Source organism: Triplophysa dalaica, chromosome 6 (assembly GCF_015846415.1).
Source record: "Triplophysa dalaica isolate WHDGS20190420 chromosome 6, ASM1584641v1, whole genome shotgun sequence".
Classification (NCBI taxonomy): domain Eukaryota; kingdom Metazoa; phylum Chordata; class Actinopteri; order Cypriniformes; family Nemacheilidae; genus Triplophysa; species Triplophysa dalaica.
Window position 1 is genome coordinate 11,545,714 of NC_079547.1, and position 17,008 is coordinate 11,562,721.

The 17,008-nt window shown below is 42.6% G+C and overlaps 1 protein-coding gene across 8 annotated transcripts in view; it reads right to left on the bottom strand.

Moving 5' to 3' along the window:
* Positions 1 to 17,008, bottom strand: part of farp2 (FERM, RhoGEF and pleckstrin domain protein 2) — a 127,511-nt gene that overhangs the window by 19,260 nt on the left and 91,243 nt on the right. For 6 of the 8 annotated variants that reach the window (XR_008906983.1, XR_008906982.1, XM_056750747.1 and 3 more), the window contains 4 exons: positions 15,639 to 15,707; positions 15,465 to 15,554; positions 11,289 to 11,309; positions 10,975 to 11,057 (listed from right to left, as the gene is read on the bottom strand). Coding sequence is in view for 6 of the 8 variants with exons in the window: in XM_056750747.1 (XP_056606725.1) it covers positions 10,975 to 11,057; positions 11,289 to 11,309; positions 15,465 to 15,554; positions 15,639 to 15,707 (263 nt within the window). In the remaining 2 variants the exon portion in view is untranslated. Of the gene's footprint in view, positions 1 to 10,339; positions 10,584 to 10,974; positions 11,058 to 11,288; positions 11,310 to 15,464; positions 15,555 to 15,638; positions 15,708 to 17,008 lie in introns of those variants that run through there. The other 2 variants (XM_056750751.1, XM_056750746.1) reach the window with 2 other exon arrangements.

Consider the following 17,008-nt stretch of genomic DNA (forward strand, 5'->3'; position numbering starts at 1 on the left):
GCAACCACAGTGAGAGAAAAACAGGGCACCAGGGGCCGGCGAAGAAGACGAACCCTGAGAACCCGAGACCAGCAACAGACGTTCTTGGCTACGGGCAGCGAGGGTGAGTATCACGACCCCAACCCTAACGTATATCTAGATCTGTTTCACCAGGTCACCTCAGGAGGGGCATTCAATCATGAACAGCTGGAAGATGAGCGGCTGAAACATTGCTGGGGTCAACTCCGAGTCCTGGAGGGGAAGGGCTGGATCCCCGGGCCCCACCCTCTCCCCCACTTCGTGGTCAAAAACGGCCTACTTTACTGTGTCGCACAGAGGCGGGGGGAAGCGAAGCCTCTCCTGGTAGTTCCAAGGACCAAGACCGAAGCAGTCCTTGAGCTGGCACACTCACACCCCATCGCGGGACACCTGGGGGACCAGAACACTCTGCAGCGGGTTAAAGATCTGTTCGGGATATGTGAAGTTCTCCAGGCCTCGACTGGCTTCACACCTTTTGAGTTGATGTTCGGCCGCCAACCACGAGGCATGCTGCCCGCACCCCACCGAACGGTTGTCGAACACATCCGTGAAATGCGGGAACGAATTGACAAGGTGATGCCCATGGTGAGAGAGCATCTAGTAGAGGCCCTGCGCGCACAGCAGAGGGTATACGACCGAGCAGCACAAGCACGGGAATTCCGCCCCGGCGAGCTGGTACTCGTCCTCGTGCCCACTACCACCTCAAAATTTCTGGCAACCTGGCAAGGCCCATACTCGGTCAGCGAAAAGGTAGGGCCCGTCACGTACCGCCTATGACAGCCAGGACGGAGGAAGGAGGAGAAAATATATCACATCAACCTGTTGGAGAGGTGGATTGCCCCGCGGGAACAACTGGCGGCATATGCCCAGGAAGCCGGGCCGATCGTGGATCTAGGAGAGCAGCTGTCGGCGGCCCAAAAGACAGAGTTGGAAACCCTGGTCCGGCAGTATAAGGATGTGTTCATGGAAACCCGTGTAGGGCCAACATAATCCAACACGAGATCCAAACGGGGCCCGGAGTCATCGTACGGCAACGACCCTACCGTGTACCCGAAGCACGTCGGCAGGCTATCGAAGAGGAGGTACAGCGGATGCTCCAACTGGGAGTTATCGAACCATCATGTAGCCCGTTGTTCAGCCCGATCGTGATAGTCCCTAAAACAAGACGGCACCCTCAGGTTCTGCAATGACTACAGGAAGCTCAACGAAGTGTCCTCCTTTGATGGATATCCCATCGCCTCGGTAGGGCTCGGTACATCTCAACACTCGACCTGAATCAGGGCTCCTGGCAGGTTCCCTTATCCACGGAGGCCAAAGAAAATATGGCCTTCAGCACCCCTAATGGCCACTGGCAGTATCGAGTCCTACCGTTTGGTTTACACGGCGCCCCCGCGACATTCCAGCGGATGATGGACATCGTTCTATGGCCCCACCAGAGCTATGCAGCAGCCTATATCGACGATGTGGTGGTACACTCCGAGAGCTGGGAGGAACACTTGGGCCGACTCCAGAGGGTGCTGGACGAGCTACGCCGGGCTGGACTCACAGCCAACCCTAAGAAGTGCCACCTGGGATTGACAGAAGCCAAATACCTGGGGTACCAGATAGGTCGGGGACTCATAAAACCCCAGGAGAAGATTGAAGTGGTGCGGACGGTGGCCCGACCAACCACCAAATCCCAGGTACGTGCATTTCTCGGCTACTATCGCTGTTACATCCCCCATTTCTCTTCGATAGCCAGCCCCCTGACAGATCTGACAAAAAAAGGGCAACCAGAGCTCCTGATCTGTACGGCCAAGGCGGAAAAGGCTTTCCAGTCCCTGAAGCAGGCCCTCAACTCCATCGCAATTCATCCTGCAGACGGACGCCTCCGACACCGGACTGGGAGCCATTCTGTCCCAAGTCCAGGGAGAAGAGGAACACCCTGTCACCTACATAAGCCGTAAGCTGACACCAGCCGAAACCAAGTATGCGGCAGTTGAGAAGGAGGCCCTGGCCGTGAAGTGGGCAGTCCTGGAGCTGCGCTACTATCTGCTAGGTCGAAGCTTCACACTAGTCACAGACCACGCTCCATTACAGTGGATGGCCCAGGCGAAAGACACCAACTCTCGGGTGACCCTTGGTTCCTCGCACTCCAGGACTTCCACTTCACGGTGCGACATCGGGCAGGGCCTTCAAACGGCAATGCGAATGGACTGTCCCGGATGTGGTGCGGCTGGGCAGGTCTGTCAGGCAAATATTCTCTTACCCTGCCACAAGGGTTAAAAACAGAAACTGCACGTATACCACACATAATTTTTAACGGGAAATTTGGTTTGTCGCATAGAGCCATGGACGTTGGGTATCTCTAAACAATGAGCTCATTTTTAATAAAAGCAAGGTTAAATCATGCATCATCCGAAACCCCCAGAGAAATGTCAAGATAAAGAGGCACTTGTTTTTGAGAGGCGCTTGCTACCATTAAATCTTAATATGGTAGGCCGGAACTACAAGGATAGCGAGCGCAGAGGGACGGGCTAATGAAAAGGTGATATCATATGAAAACTGATTGGTAGAAGTTGATGTCAGATAAAACATGATTGGTTTAAACTGTGATAACAACTTGGGAACAATGTATAAAATATGGAGTCAGATGTGTATTCGTTGGGCATCTTCAGATGAACTCTGTATGTCCCTCTTTGACTTGTTCGAACAAATTAAAGATTGAAACCCTTGAAACTTGGCTTTTTGGTCTTCATGATTTCTCTCAACATTTGATGATCGATTTTGCCACAACACTTGATACTGAAAACCAGAAGGAACTAAATGGAAAGGAGAATCAATAATGGCGTCGGGAGGACTATTTAAGTACAAGGCCTGAGATTTATTTAAATTAATTTTATAACCTGAAAATGAACTATGTTCTCCAAAAATAGAAAGGATCGTGTCCACAGAGGTCTCAGGGTATTAAGCATATAACAACACATCGTCAGCATAGAGGGAGATTCGATGATCCTCTGAGCCAATTCTAATGCCCAGTATACTCATACTGGCCCTGATTGCAGCTGCCAAGGGTTCATTGACCAGAGAGAATAAAAGAGGTGAGAGGGGACAGCCCTGGCGGCAGCATCCACTGACAGAAAATCGACTTGAAATTAACTGGTTCGTATTGACCGCCGCCATAGGTTGAGAATATAAAAGTTTAATCAGATCAGTAAAGTTACCACCAAGGTTTATCCTCTCTTAAACAGCAAAAAGGAAAGGGCCACTCAACCCTATCGACACCTTTTCGGCATCAAGCAAGATACAGTTGTGTTCAAAATTATTCAACCCCCACTGAAATTGATTGTTTTGGTCGGTTTGACATTGATTATGATCATTCAGTCATCCTGCTTACAATTAAATCAAAGAGGCACGTGTAGGTCAGACAAATATAACATAACATTTATAATGAAATAACCACAAATGTCTTATCTGAGCTCACATCATTATCAGTTTTATTCAACCCCCAAGTGACATTCAATCTTAGTACTTAGTACAACATCCTTTTACAGTTATAACAGCTTTTAAACGTGAAGCATAGCTTGACACAAGTGTCTTGCAGCGATCTACGGGTATCTTCGCCCATTCATCATGGGCAAAAGCCTCCAGTTCAGTCACATTCTTAGGCTTGCGCACTGCAACTGCTTTCTTTAAGTCCCACCAGAGGTTCTCAATCGGATTTAAGTCTGGTGACTGCGATGGCACTTCAAAATGTTCCAGCCTTTAATCTGCAACCATGCTCTAGTGGACTTGGAGGTATGCTTGGGATCATTGTCCTGTTGAAAGGTCCAACGTCTTCCAAGCCTCAGGTTTGTGACGGACTGCATCACATTGTCATCCAATATCTCCTGGTACTGAAGAGAATTCATGGTACCTTGCACACGCTGAAGCTTCCCAGTACCTGCAGAAGCAAAACAGCCCCAAAGCATGATTGACCCCCCGCCATGCTTCACAGTAGGCAAGGTGTTCTTGCCTTGTTCTTCCTCCTCCAAACATAGCGTTGATCCATGGGCCCAAACAGTTCTAATTTTGTTTCATCAGTCCACAGAACACTATCCCAAAACTTCTGTGGTTTGTCTACATGACTTTTGGAATACTGCAGTCGACTCTTCTTATTCTTTGGGGACAGGAAGGGGGTGCGCCTGGGAGTTCTGGCATGGAGGCCTTCATTACGCAGGGTGCGCCGTATTGTCTGAGCAGAAACTTCAGTACCCACATCTGACAAATCTTTTCTCAGTTCCTCAGCAGTAACACGGGGACTTTTCTCCTCTCTAAGCTTCAGGTAGCGCACAGCAGTCGAAGTCAGCATCTTCTTTCTGCCACGACCAGGTAGCGTTTCAACAGTGCCCTTTGCATTGAATTTGCGAATGATGCTTCCTATGGTGTCTCTTGGTATGTTTAACATCTTTGCAATATTCTTATAGCCATTGCCCTTCCTGTGAAGAGTAATCACCTGTTCTCTTGTCTTCCTGGACCATTCTCTTGACCTCACCACGTTTGTAACCACACCAGTAAATGTCTAGAAGGAGCTGAGTATCACAGTCATTTTAAAGCTGCCTAATTGGTGCTTATTAGGCTTTATTGCTGCTCCCTGATATCCACAGGTGTTTTCAATACCTGATTGAAAACACTTCATTGAACCTCTGTTCTTCAGAGTGGTAGTCTTTAAGGTGTTGAATAATTATGTCAATGAAGAATTCACAAAAGAAACATTTACTACTGTATTACAAAACTAATTGATGTCATTTTAGTTGCATATGGTTCTTTAAGAAGTCCTTGTAGGATTTCATTCTGAATACAATTACAAATGTACACTAAATTCCCTAAAACCATTTATAGCATTGGGGGTTGAATAATTTTGAACACAACTGTAATTATATTGGAAGTTTTGTTCTTATGTACGTGATGAAGGATATTCAGCAGTCTGCGAATATTATCCAAACCATATCTAAACTTTACAAAGCCGGTCTGGTCCGGGGAAACGACAATGGGGAGGATGGATTTGTGCGAGCACGTTGGCACGAAAATCTGAAAATCTTTTTTGGGTCGGACATAGTTGAAACGCTGTAAGACGAAATAAAACGTGAAGTTCGGAGGAAAAGGTGAGAAATAATGAAAAGTTGGAGCGGAGCCGAAAACTCAAGCTTTGAGTCACGTGACCACCCCCTTAGCTGTACTATTCTATAAATATAAGTAAATATCCTTGTTGTGTGTTTGCACTCTTGCCATCTTAAGTTACCTGTAACCAGTAATGATGCAAGTTTTGATATAGGCTTTTTTGTATTTGTACTGTTCTCTTTATATGTCTTGGTTCTGAGCATGTAATATAAATAAAGAGCAAGCCAAACTCCATTCAAGACCCAGGATATGAGCGCCTTGCTCCTTTAATGATCCAATGTATGATATACCTTAGCAAACTCAATAGCCATTGAACGGAGTAAAAAGCTTTTGCTTACGACAGGGTTTAGAATAAGGATTTATTGAATATAACGCTTGTAGAGTGCTCGCTGCACCTTGCGATCGTTACTTCATGTTTCCCAACATGCGCTGCTCACAGAAACATGTCACAATAAAAGTCTGTGCACAAAAATTTACATAAAATCCGCAGGTAAAATTTATGTACTTAGAATATTAAATGTTTATACAAATATCAATCATAACTTTTACATAGCCTCCAACAGAGGCAGAACAGTATTCATATGTTGGGATTATTAACAGCTTAACATAATTCAAGGCATAGCATGTTTACTATGTAACTACAGTACTCCGCTCTTAATTCCCTAAGCTATGTTATAATACTATAGCATGCATCGTATGATGTCCATAACTGCAGTATCTCACAGTACACCCCTCACATTTTAGTAAATATTTTATTATATCTTTTCATGTGACAACACTGAAGAAATGACATTTTGCTACCATGTAAAGTAGTGAGCGTGCAGTTTGTATAACAATGTAAATTTAATGTCCCCTCAAAATAACTCAACACACAGCCATTGATGTCTAAACCGCTGGCAACAAAAGTGAGTACTCCCCTAAGTGAAAATGTCCAAATTTGGCCCAAAGTGTCAATAATTTGTATGGCCACCATTATTTTACAGCACTGTCTTAGCACTCTTGGGCATGGAGTGCACCAGAGCTCCACAGGTTGCCACTAGAGTTATGTTCAAATCCTCCATGATAACATCACGGAGCTGGTAGATGTTAGAGACCTTGCACTCCTCCACCTTCCGTTTGAAGATGCCACACAGAAGCTCAACCGGGGTTTAGGTCTTCACCTTTTCCTCAGCCTCTTTATCTAGGCAGTGGCCGTCTTGGAGGTGTGTTTGGATCATGTTGGAATACTGCCCTGCGACCCAGTCTCCGAAGGGAGGGGATCATGCTCTGCTTCAGTATGTCACAGTACATGTTGGCATTCATGGGTCCCTCAATGAACTGTAGCTCCCCACTGCCGGCAGCCCTCATCAGCCCCAGACCATGACACTCCCACCACCATGCTTGACTGTAGGCAAGACACACTTGTCTTTGTACTCCTCACCTGGTTGCCTTCAAACATGCTTGACTTTATCTGAACCAAATAAGTTTATCTTGGACTCATCAGACCACAGGACATGGTTCCAGTAATACCTTTCCTTAGTCTGCTTGTCTTCAGCAAACTGTTTGTGGGCTTTCTTGTGCAGCAACTTTAGAAGAGACTTCCTTTTGAGACAACAGCGATGCATACCAATTTGATGCAGTGTGCGGCGAAAGGTCTGAGCACTGACAGACTGTCCCCTCACTCTTTAACCTATGCAGCAATGCTGGCTGCACTCATACGTCTATTTCCCAAAGGCAACCTCTGGCGAGGCCTGTTCTGAGTCGAATCTGTCCTGTTAAACCTCTGTATGGTCTTGGCCACCTGGCTCAGGGTCTGGCAATCTTCTTATAGCCTAGGCCATCTTTATGAAGAGCAACAATTCTTTTTTTTTAGATCCTCAGTTTGCAGGCAGCAGTGGTGAGGGGTTAAATAACTGGATTTATTAAATATAAAACAATTAATTAACGCTAACAATTAATTAATTAATCAAATTAAAGAGACAAAAGGGCGGGAACCGAGACGAGACCAGAGAGAGCATATGGAATGCCAATAGGGACCAAAATGCCTCTGTCCACATAAAACAGGGAATCCTGCCATGATTCTGCCACAAGACAAATACATGACGGGATGAGGCAGAATCATGACAACTTTATATTGTCGCAAAGGGTCATTTCTTCAGTGTTATCACATGAAAAGATATAATTAAATATTTCCTAAAATGTGAGGGGTGTACTCACTGTAACTGAACCCATTTCAAGTTTTTCGTGTGTAATTTTGGTATTGAGTTTAAGGACTTTAATTTTGACAGCCATGCTTGCAAATGGATTATATAAGGTGCTTCACATTCCCGTGATTCAGAGAAATGTTTGTGCATGGTTTGTGAGATATTTTCTGCTTATATTTTTCATTTTTTCTACGCATACGTTATTTTTTCCCTCGCTTGTTTTTCCACGTTCTGCACTTCCTTTTCCAAATGCTGTAGTTCTAGTTTCATGGTAATTAGGGCGGGCTTTAGTGTCACGATTGGTCCACTTGTTCTAGATTGACAGCTCCTCCTCTAGCCAATCAGTCGAAAAGGGTGTTGACATCACTTCAAACGCGACTCGCGGCATATCCTTGACGGTGGATTATAACCATCATCTGCAAATCTCGGAAAAGGTACAAAGGTAATTGAATATAATCTACATAACTGAGTGTCAGACCCACTTCTGATATCTGTTATGAGTACGGTCTGCCAGGTTTTTAAGCAAATTGTTGTCCTATTCCACCATATAGTCTGTTAAATTTACATGTGTACGTCATTGTTAGCTGGGTTTAGTCATCAATGCTATAGTTTACAGTTACTCTATTAAGATATTTAAGATTATTGGCTATGTATTGTGATATAAAGACTGTATTGGTGTAAATGTGTGATGTTGCTAGCTCATAACAATGATTATCGCCTCCTACTCAAACCAAGAGATGCAGCCTTCAGGTCTGGAGACCGACCCTAGGAAGGGTATCTGCCAGGCCAAACTCGCACATAAACAGAGGATTGAAGAACACTTTCAATTTTCAATCTGTGCCTGGCCAAAACAACTGTCCCTCCCTTCTTCAAAACCTCCTCCATCGTACCAGTACCGAAACACTCCACTGCCTCGGTCCTTAACGACTTTGTCCTGTTGCACTCACCCCCATCATTGCCAAGTGCTTTGAGAGGCTGGTTGCATCCCACTTAAAATGCTGTCTCCCTGCTACACTAGACCCATTTCAATTTACCTATCGCCACAATAGGTCAACAGAGGACGCGCACCTCAACGGCACTTCACTCTTCCCTCACCCACCTGGACAGTCAAATCACACATGCAAGAATGCGGTTCATAGATTTCAGTTCTGCTTTTGTTATTGTCGTGTCATTTAACACCATTATAATACAATTATAAAGGTGATTATGCTTGGCATACAGAAAATAAAAGCTGTATTGAAAAAAAATTGTATACTCCATCTTCCCATAAAAAATATTAAGGAATGTATAACATAGTGTTTCGCCATGAACAGGAAGTTGTTGCAACTCAGGCAAAGAATGTCCAAAAGGCCCCAGACTTTAACCAAATGTGTGAACTCTGGGTGAAGTCCTGGCCTGAAGACATCTTCATATAATATTTGGATACAGTTATAGCGCCACCTGCAGGAAACAGGAAGTCCCATGTTTAAACTGTGATTTACTCCTCATTTAAACAGATCAGCATCATATATAGCTAGTATAGCCAATACGATCTTCAGACCTTTGTGATGATAAATTGCAAAATCCTGACTTTTCGTTGAGGGGCGTGTCCGTGCCGGCCAGATAAAATTTGATGTTTCGCCATGTAACAGTAAGCTATAGTAACTCAGGCACACAATGTCTGACCAGCTCCAAATTTCACACATTTAATAGGATTCCTGGCCTGAACACATATCCATGTCAATGTTCACTTGTAGTAATAGCGCCACCAGATGGCAAAAATGAATGTGGCACTTAGAAATAAATAACAGATCTTACTATAATTCGCCTGCATATACTTTATCATCTACCATTTTCTGTTTTCCTAATGCAATCGCACAAGGTTGCGGTGCCACTGGCGCGAGGGCCCGAACAACGCTGCTTGCAGCTTTAATTATTATTACTACACTTCTTCGATCGTTAGGGGTCTTTTGAGGCCCTTAACGTGCATGAAAGCTCTTGACACTTGTCACACACATTGGAAGCTGCGGCCACTAGGATGCCACAGAGGCTTGAAGCCGGGCATAGCAAAGGAGCTCTACAGCGTCACCTGGAAAAGTAAAACAATCTTGCTGCGTATCTCATACAGACTTGCATATATAAATATGCCACTTGGTACACATATAAATCTTATCAAGCCCAACGACTTTTGCGCTGCATGTCATATGGTCCGCCCAACAGGAAGTGAGCTATTTATGTTTGTTTGAAAAGTGCACGCTGTGGAATTTGCAACACTCCTCCTAGGATTTTTATCCAATTGCCACCACACTAGGTCAACATGATCTCAAGACAAAGGGGATGAAAAATTGGCAAAGGAATTTTGATATCTTGAATGGTTTGGCAGTAGCGAGGCAACAAATTTATTGCGAGAAATGAGAAACAGGATGTGTATTATAACTTCCTCATGCTTTGTCGGATTTTGATCCAACTCTATCAGTTTGCACTTTGTGTCAGGCTGATCACAAATATATGACTATTATGAGACAGAATTGGAGTGCCACCAACTGGCAACAGGAACCGTGTCATTTTTTAAATGCTATGTACTCTTTTTTTTGACCTGATATGCTTGACCAACACCTGAATAATATAAAAACACTGCTGATGTAAATCTAAGATAGGGATTCTTGATATCTTAAATACTGTTGCCATGGCAACGTGAAAAACTTTTCAAGTGTTTAAAGTCACTTAACATGCTGTTAATTGCATGAACATCGACACACACACATCAATATTAATTATAATTAGACATTGGCAAAAGCGTATAAATTTGCGTGGAGCAGGCGCTCTATAGCGCATCCTTTGACAAAAGTGGGGGGTTCGTTTATCTTAGTCACCAAATTATAATATACTTAATTATCATAAAAATACCTGATGAGCCTTGAGTAACAGTGATAAAAAGATGTCCATAGGCATTTCCTAGATTCTAGAACGTGTTATGGTCTTCTTCTGCAGTGCGTATCTGGAGTTTCTGCACGAGAGTGCCCAGTGGTATTCGTAGGCAGCAGCATTTTCCCGTACTTCACTCAAAAGCTGTGCATAAATCACGTGATATTTATCGTCGGTTTATAATGACAGCCCTCATGCAATTGTCCCTGTGTGCCTCCTGGAGGAAATTTACCGAACTTGTTTCAAATGTAAATGTTTTTTTAACTGTCGCCCTTCCACATCGTTGGCACTCAACGCAGCGTAGGCATCCTGGTTGAGTACCTACAGTAGTTTCAAAACCTAAATGTAAGAAACATGTCAGATCATGATGATGATGTGTGAACTGATGAGAGTTATGAACTGATTACAGAGTTATATATTGGAATATGCCGAGTGGATTGTCAACAGTCTTTGAACTGCTTTATTGAAATAAACTATCCGAAAGGTCTGGTTTGCAGAAGCACTGTTAATAAGCGGCTGAATAACTTTGTTTGGTGTCTGGTTCAGTTCAACAACATTCAATGACATTAACTCTCTTTTTTTTGACTGGCTGGCAAAATATTAAAAATGTTATCCCTCCCAAAAATTGACTGGGACTTTCCAAGCCCACATAAACTAAGTGTAAAACGTAAGCTTATAAGCCCAAGTGTGAAAACACTCACTAAGCATTGCAACATGCTCTGTATCTCACCTGGCTGCCACGACAATGGTCCTCTGAGCAGAATATATAGTGAAGCAATGAGGAACAAACCACTCATTCTCGCTTTCCTCCACCTGCAAAACACACAGTCCAGAGAAAGTATCTTAAGAAATTTGATTATTAGCATTCTTTGATGTTATTATGTGGCTGACGTAATGTCTATAATCCTGACTTCCAGTAGTACTCATTTCTATAAAGCCAGGGATGGAGAGGAATGAGGCAGAGGGGAGGTAAAAATGTTGCAGGCAGATTTTTTAGGTTTGTTGGTTGGAAGAACAGAATCATGGGAGTTTCATCATACTCACCGGAGCATCCAGCACAATGAGCTGTAGGGAAGGAGCGAAGCACAGACATGCAGGTTAACAGAGAGGCCACAGGCTACTGTCACACCTAACCATTAATGAAACATTAAATGCACAACAACCCTGTATAAATAAAGACTACACAAAGAACTACACTAGTCAACGTTTGAAGTGGCTCAAAAAAGTGAATCAAAATTGTCCTAAGACAAGAACAGGTATTGTTCTAAATTCATGTATAAACATGTAGGTCTGCTAATAATCAATGTTGTCATCAATGGGATTTTATTCCTCATTACTTTTAATGATGCCCAGATATGATTCTTTCTCACAAGGTCTGAATTGGCTTGTCACACATTTGTGAAAACAAAAGTTCACCTAAATACTGTTGGTTGTTCAGTAACTTTGTGATTCACCTGAAGTCACAATGCACTAGAAATGCCTCTTAATGTCGTGCACAATGTTGTGCCTTTGGAATGCCTCGAGGTACCAGCAAAATGGTCATAATGGTGATGCACTGGATAGTCTACTGTACTGTACTGTAGTCACTCTATGTCAAGTGTCAGTGTATAGACTCAAAACAGGAAAGAAAGTTTTTACAGTTCAACAAAAAAGATGTTATTGAACATGTTACAGCAGATCAATAATCTCTGTACTGTAAAACAAGCATGAATTGCATGGTTTAACAAATGCAACAAAAGTCATGAACAAAAAAAAACAAATGTTATCCATTGAGACAACCAGTCAGTAGGCAGTGTTACCCCCTCTGACATTGATCACAGCCTCACATCGCCTGTGCATGCTTGAGAAGAGGTTTTGGATATTCTGTTGCGGGATGGCTTGCCATTCCTCCAGCAATGCTGTTTGCAACTCCACACAGGTTGTTGGAGGGACCTGACGTGCTTGCACTCTTGACTGTAGCTGCTCCCAAATGTGCTCAATGGGGTTCAAGTCGGGTGACCGGGCTGGCCACTCCATCCTTGAGATGCCTTCCTCCTCCAAGAATTCAGTTACCAGCCTTGCTCGATGTGGGCGGGCGTTGTCATCCATAAGCATGAAATCTGGCCACATGACGCCAACATACGGTCGCACAACTGGTCTCAGAATTTCATCTCTATACCTTTGGCCTGTCAGACTACCATTTTCGATAATGACAAGCTCAGTCCTTCCACCCAAGGAGATGCCTTCCCAAACCATGACCGATGATCCGCCAAAACTGTCATGCTGTACAACATTTTGTGGCAAATTTCTCTCCCCAGGGCGACGCCAAACCCTCCTACGCCTGTCTAGGAAGTCCACACAGAACCGGGACTCATCTGTGAAGAGGGTTGTACCCCATTCATTCAGTGTCCACCTGCGGTGTTCTCTGGCCCACTGCAGACGTGCCAGTTTGTGTGCTCTGGAAAGAGGCACCCTCACAGCTGGTCTTCTGGCTCTTAAGCCAACTTCATGAAGTCGTCTCCTCACAGTTTGAGTGGATACTCGCACCCCGGTCGCATCCTGAAGGTCATTTCGCAGGCTGACTGCAGGCATTAAACTATGTCTGCGGGCATGCAGGGTCAAGTACCGGTCTTGATTTGGTGTTGTGACCCGTTGCCTGCCTCCACCATGCCTTCGACTCGCACTACCAGACCTTCTGAACCTGTTCCAGGCTCTGGAAATGACACTTTGAGACGTCCCCACTGCATCCGCAACTTCACGCTGATTCATACCTCCTTGCATCATCCCAATGGCCCTGTTGAGGTCAGAATCCTGCAATCTTACTAAACGTGGCATTTTCAATGCTTTCTGACCACAAGTGGAGCTTTTAGAGCCTTAAATGATAACAAGTTTCCAATTATGGACACCTGTGAGAGATCAATTGGTACCTAGTGATAAACAGTCATGTCTGGAGACCATCAAAAGCCATTAAGGATGACATTTCTTTAATGACAACATTGACTAATAACGGACTTTAATGTTATGCATGACTTGCTAAAGAAACACATTTTGAATTTAGAACAACCTTGATGAAAGGTTTTGATCCACTTCAAACGTTGACTAGTGTACAAAGCCCATTGAAGCCAATATCAACAGTTCACAGCTTGTGCTATGCTTTTGACTTAAAATATTACTATCCTTGTAACTACAGTAATACAAAGCTCACAAATTCAAATTCTAGGTAATTGTAGACATTCCAAACATGGCCTGAAACGTCTTTATTTCTACAATAAGGAACCTTAAATGTAAGGTATGGTGGTTTTTCTATTATAGTATTGAGATTTCTTACATAAAATGATACATTTAGTTAGTTATAGGTTTCATGTATTCTTAGGAAACAAGATTGGGCCTCGTGTATAAGTATGAGCTCATGAACACCTGCATGAACAACAAGCATCTTATCTTAGCTGCACGTACACCACAAATAAGAATAAGGAAGTTTGGTTTGTCTCATAGAGTCAAGGACGCTGTTATCTCTAAACAGTGAGCTCATTTTAACAAGAGTCTGAACACTTGAACATCTGCACACACACCAAATATCTTTTAACACTAAGACGAACTCCCCACACACTTTTGTAGAGAAGTTTAATTAAATGGCATACAACCGAGGACACCGGTAGCTCATTATCGCTAAACCATGAGCTCATCTTTAATAAAAACATGGTTAAATCATGTATCGTCCGAAACCCCCAGGAAAGTGTCAAGATAAAGAGGCACTTGTTTTTGAGAGGCTCACGCAACCATTAAATCTAAATATGGTAGGACGGAACTATGAGCGCAGAGGGACGGGCTAATGAAAAAGTGATGTCATATGAAACCTGATTGGAAGAAGACGATGTCATGCACACATGATTGGTTTAAACTGTGATAACAACTGGAAAACAATGTATAAAAGATGGAGTCAGATATGTATTCGTTGGATCCCTTCAGATGAACTCTGAATATCCCACTTTGTTAGTCCGGGCAAATAAAAGTTTAAACTCTTGGCACCTGGAACCCTTGTCTCTGAGATTTCTTTCCGCGATGGAAGGCCGATTCGCCACAACAAAGGCAGCACAGATCTATCACAGCCTCCCAGTGTCCTTCCTTTAATTTGAGGGAACCTCGAGCCACATTAATTCTAACATTGCTTAAAAACACCACTACATTGCTAGCTACTAATGTTTAAATACAGGCAAAACACTTTCATCATGAGGCCTTTTTAGGCAAGCTTTTTGACATGGGAGATAAGGAGTGTGTTTTTTAACCATTAAATTTTGAAGGACAAGTCAGTAAAATCTAGTGGCATCTAGTGCTGAGGTTGCAAATTGTGACCCACTGCTCAGTCCACCACTCCCTCTCCCTTTCGAACAAAGACCGACACAATATGGCAAATGACATGCAAGGAACCTGTGGTGTATGTGGATAGAAATAGATCATTGTAAGACTATAAAAACATAATCCTTCATTATGTACGCTCTTTATACACCTCTGATAATGTTGCGCACTGTGGACAAAGGAACATCTAGATCTCTGGAGATGGACTTGTAACCATGAGATCGTTGATATTTTTCCACAATTTTGGGTTCTCAAGTCCTCCGACATTTCTATTCTCCTCTTCCTGCTGTCCGTGCTTAGTATGGCACACACAGACACACAATACCATGACTAAGTCAACTTCTCCCTATTTTGTCTGCTTTCAGGTGTGATTTTTTTATATTGCCCACACCTGTTACTTGCCCCAGGTGAGTTTAAAGGTGCATCACATGCTTAAAACAATCTTATTTATCCACAATTTTGAAAGGGTGCCAATAATTCTGTCCAGCCCATTTTTGGAGTTTTGTGTGACATTATGTCAAGTTTGCTTTATTCCCTCCTTTTTTTGTTTTGTTCCAATACACACAATGGGAATAAACATGTGTATAGCAAAACATGTGTTAATGCAATACTTTTCTGTGAAAAATACTTGATTTTCTGGAAAAAATTCAGGGGTGCCAACAATTTTGGCCATGACTGTAGTTTTGCATATTATATTGCATTTCTGTAAATAGACCCTCTAAGAAAATGACACACTGGTCCTTTAAAATCTTCATCTTACTGTTTTTGTAGGTCAATATTGGTGAAAAATTCAGGTCATTATAAAAATCAATTTGTCGATTTCCCATTTTCTACGCAGGGACAAGATTCAGTGTGAAGTAGCCTTTGTCTTATGCATATACTCACAATCATGCCATACAGAGGAAGCTGTCCATGAACTTTGAACTGATTTGTTGCCGTCACTCCTTTGCTTGTGTAAAGCAGCATGTCTGAAAACTTTGATAGGTTTTTGATTAGCAGGGTCGAGAGTTAAACAAAAAAGACTGCAAAACAAATAGCAGACTCCAAGTTAAATCTTACAAGGAAAAACATCCTCTGCTGCAGACCCTTCTTGGTGAGCTTGTAGAGACAACCTTCCCTGATGAATTCCTAGACAGAAGGAAAAATAAACAGAAAATCACAGAACATGTTTTTCGTTCAGAATTATTTTTTAACAGTGTTCACACAACATCTCAATTCCAATAAAATCCTTGCATATATAGGTTGATACTAGTGAGATTTTCATCTGCTGGGTAAAAGCAGCTCACGTTTAAATAAAGCTTTGATAACCTGAATTTGTTCCAACTTGTAAAGCCACTCCTTTACAGTCCAAACGTGCAACCGAGGAATATTAACAACCATACATAATACTGTAATTCTTGCACTATCATATTTAAAGCTGCTTCGTTTGCCTTTCTATTGTATGGTGGCCCCAACACAAAAAAAAAACATTTAAAAAGCAATCAAGCCACAACACATGGAATCAAGTGACAACAAAAAGGAAATGATCCCAATTGGTTTGTTTGTGTTAAGCATTTAAAAGGAAAGTGTGCTCAACGGTGGGATAGCTGAATATCAATGGCAAAAAAACTCATATGAACAAATTAGAGAAATTTTACACTTTTGAATGCTTGATTTTGATTGGCTAGTCATGACATTCTAATATGTTATGGCCCTTTCATCAGACTTGGCGAGCTATGGAGTTGCTGCACTGCTGTTATCTCTCGTAGTGAAAATATATTGTCTCTGGGTGGACGTATATAGTAACAACATTTAAATTTAGCAGATAATTTATTCAAAGCAACTTACAAATGAGTAAACAAACACAAATGAAAAATGGTCGCTAACTTGCCTGAAGTTGATTTAAATTTTAAATATGCAGTCAATTTTTGAGGGGAGTGATTAATAGTAAGGATGCTCATGTTAGGCAGAGTTTACTATGACATATTGAACATATCATGTATTTTAACTTGCAAATCAACCCACTGTTTTTTATATTTAAATTTCTGTATTTGTTTTCTTTTTGTTGAGGTCATACAACTGTGAATTTCATTATTATAACTGTGTTTTGAGCTCAGTAAAATTTTGATAGGTTAAAGCCATAGTGGATGCTGCTCATAAAAAGAGCGCTTGCTGCAAAAAAGCGTGCAAGTGGAGGGGTAGGATTATGGGCAACGCTTGCGCACCAACTTGATTATATCTCACGGAGCCGATCTAACCAATATCGATGTTATACCTCAAAGCGACGATGTTTCCGATCACCATCTTATAACATGTACTGCAGAAATCAGTTGTATATCTCGTTATCGACAGGGTAGAACAATCACCTCAACTACTAAAGATAGTTTCGTAAAGAACTTGCCAGATCTGACTCCTCTTATAACATTTCCAACTAATATAGAATCGCTCGA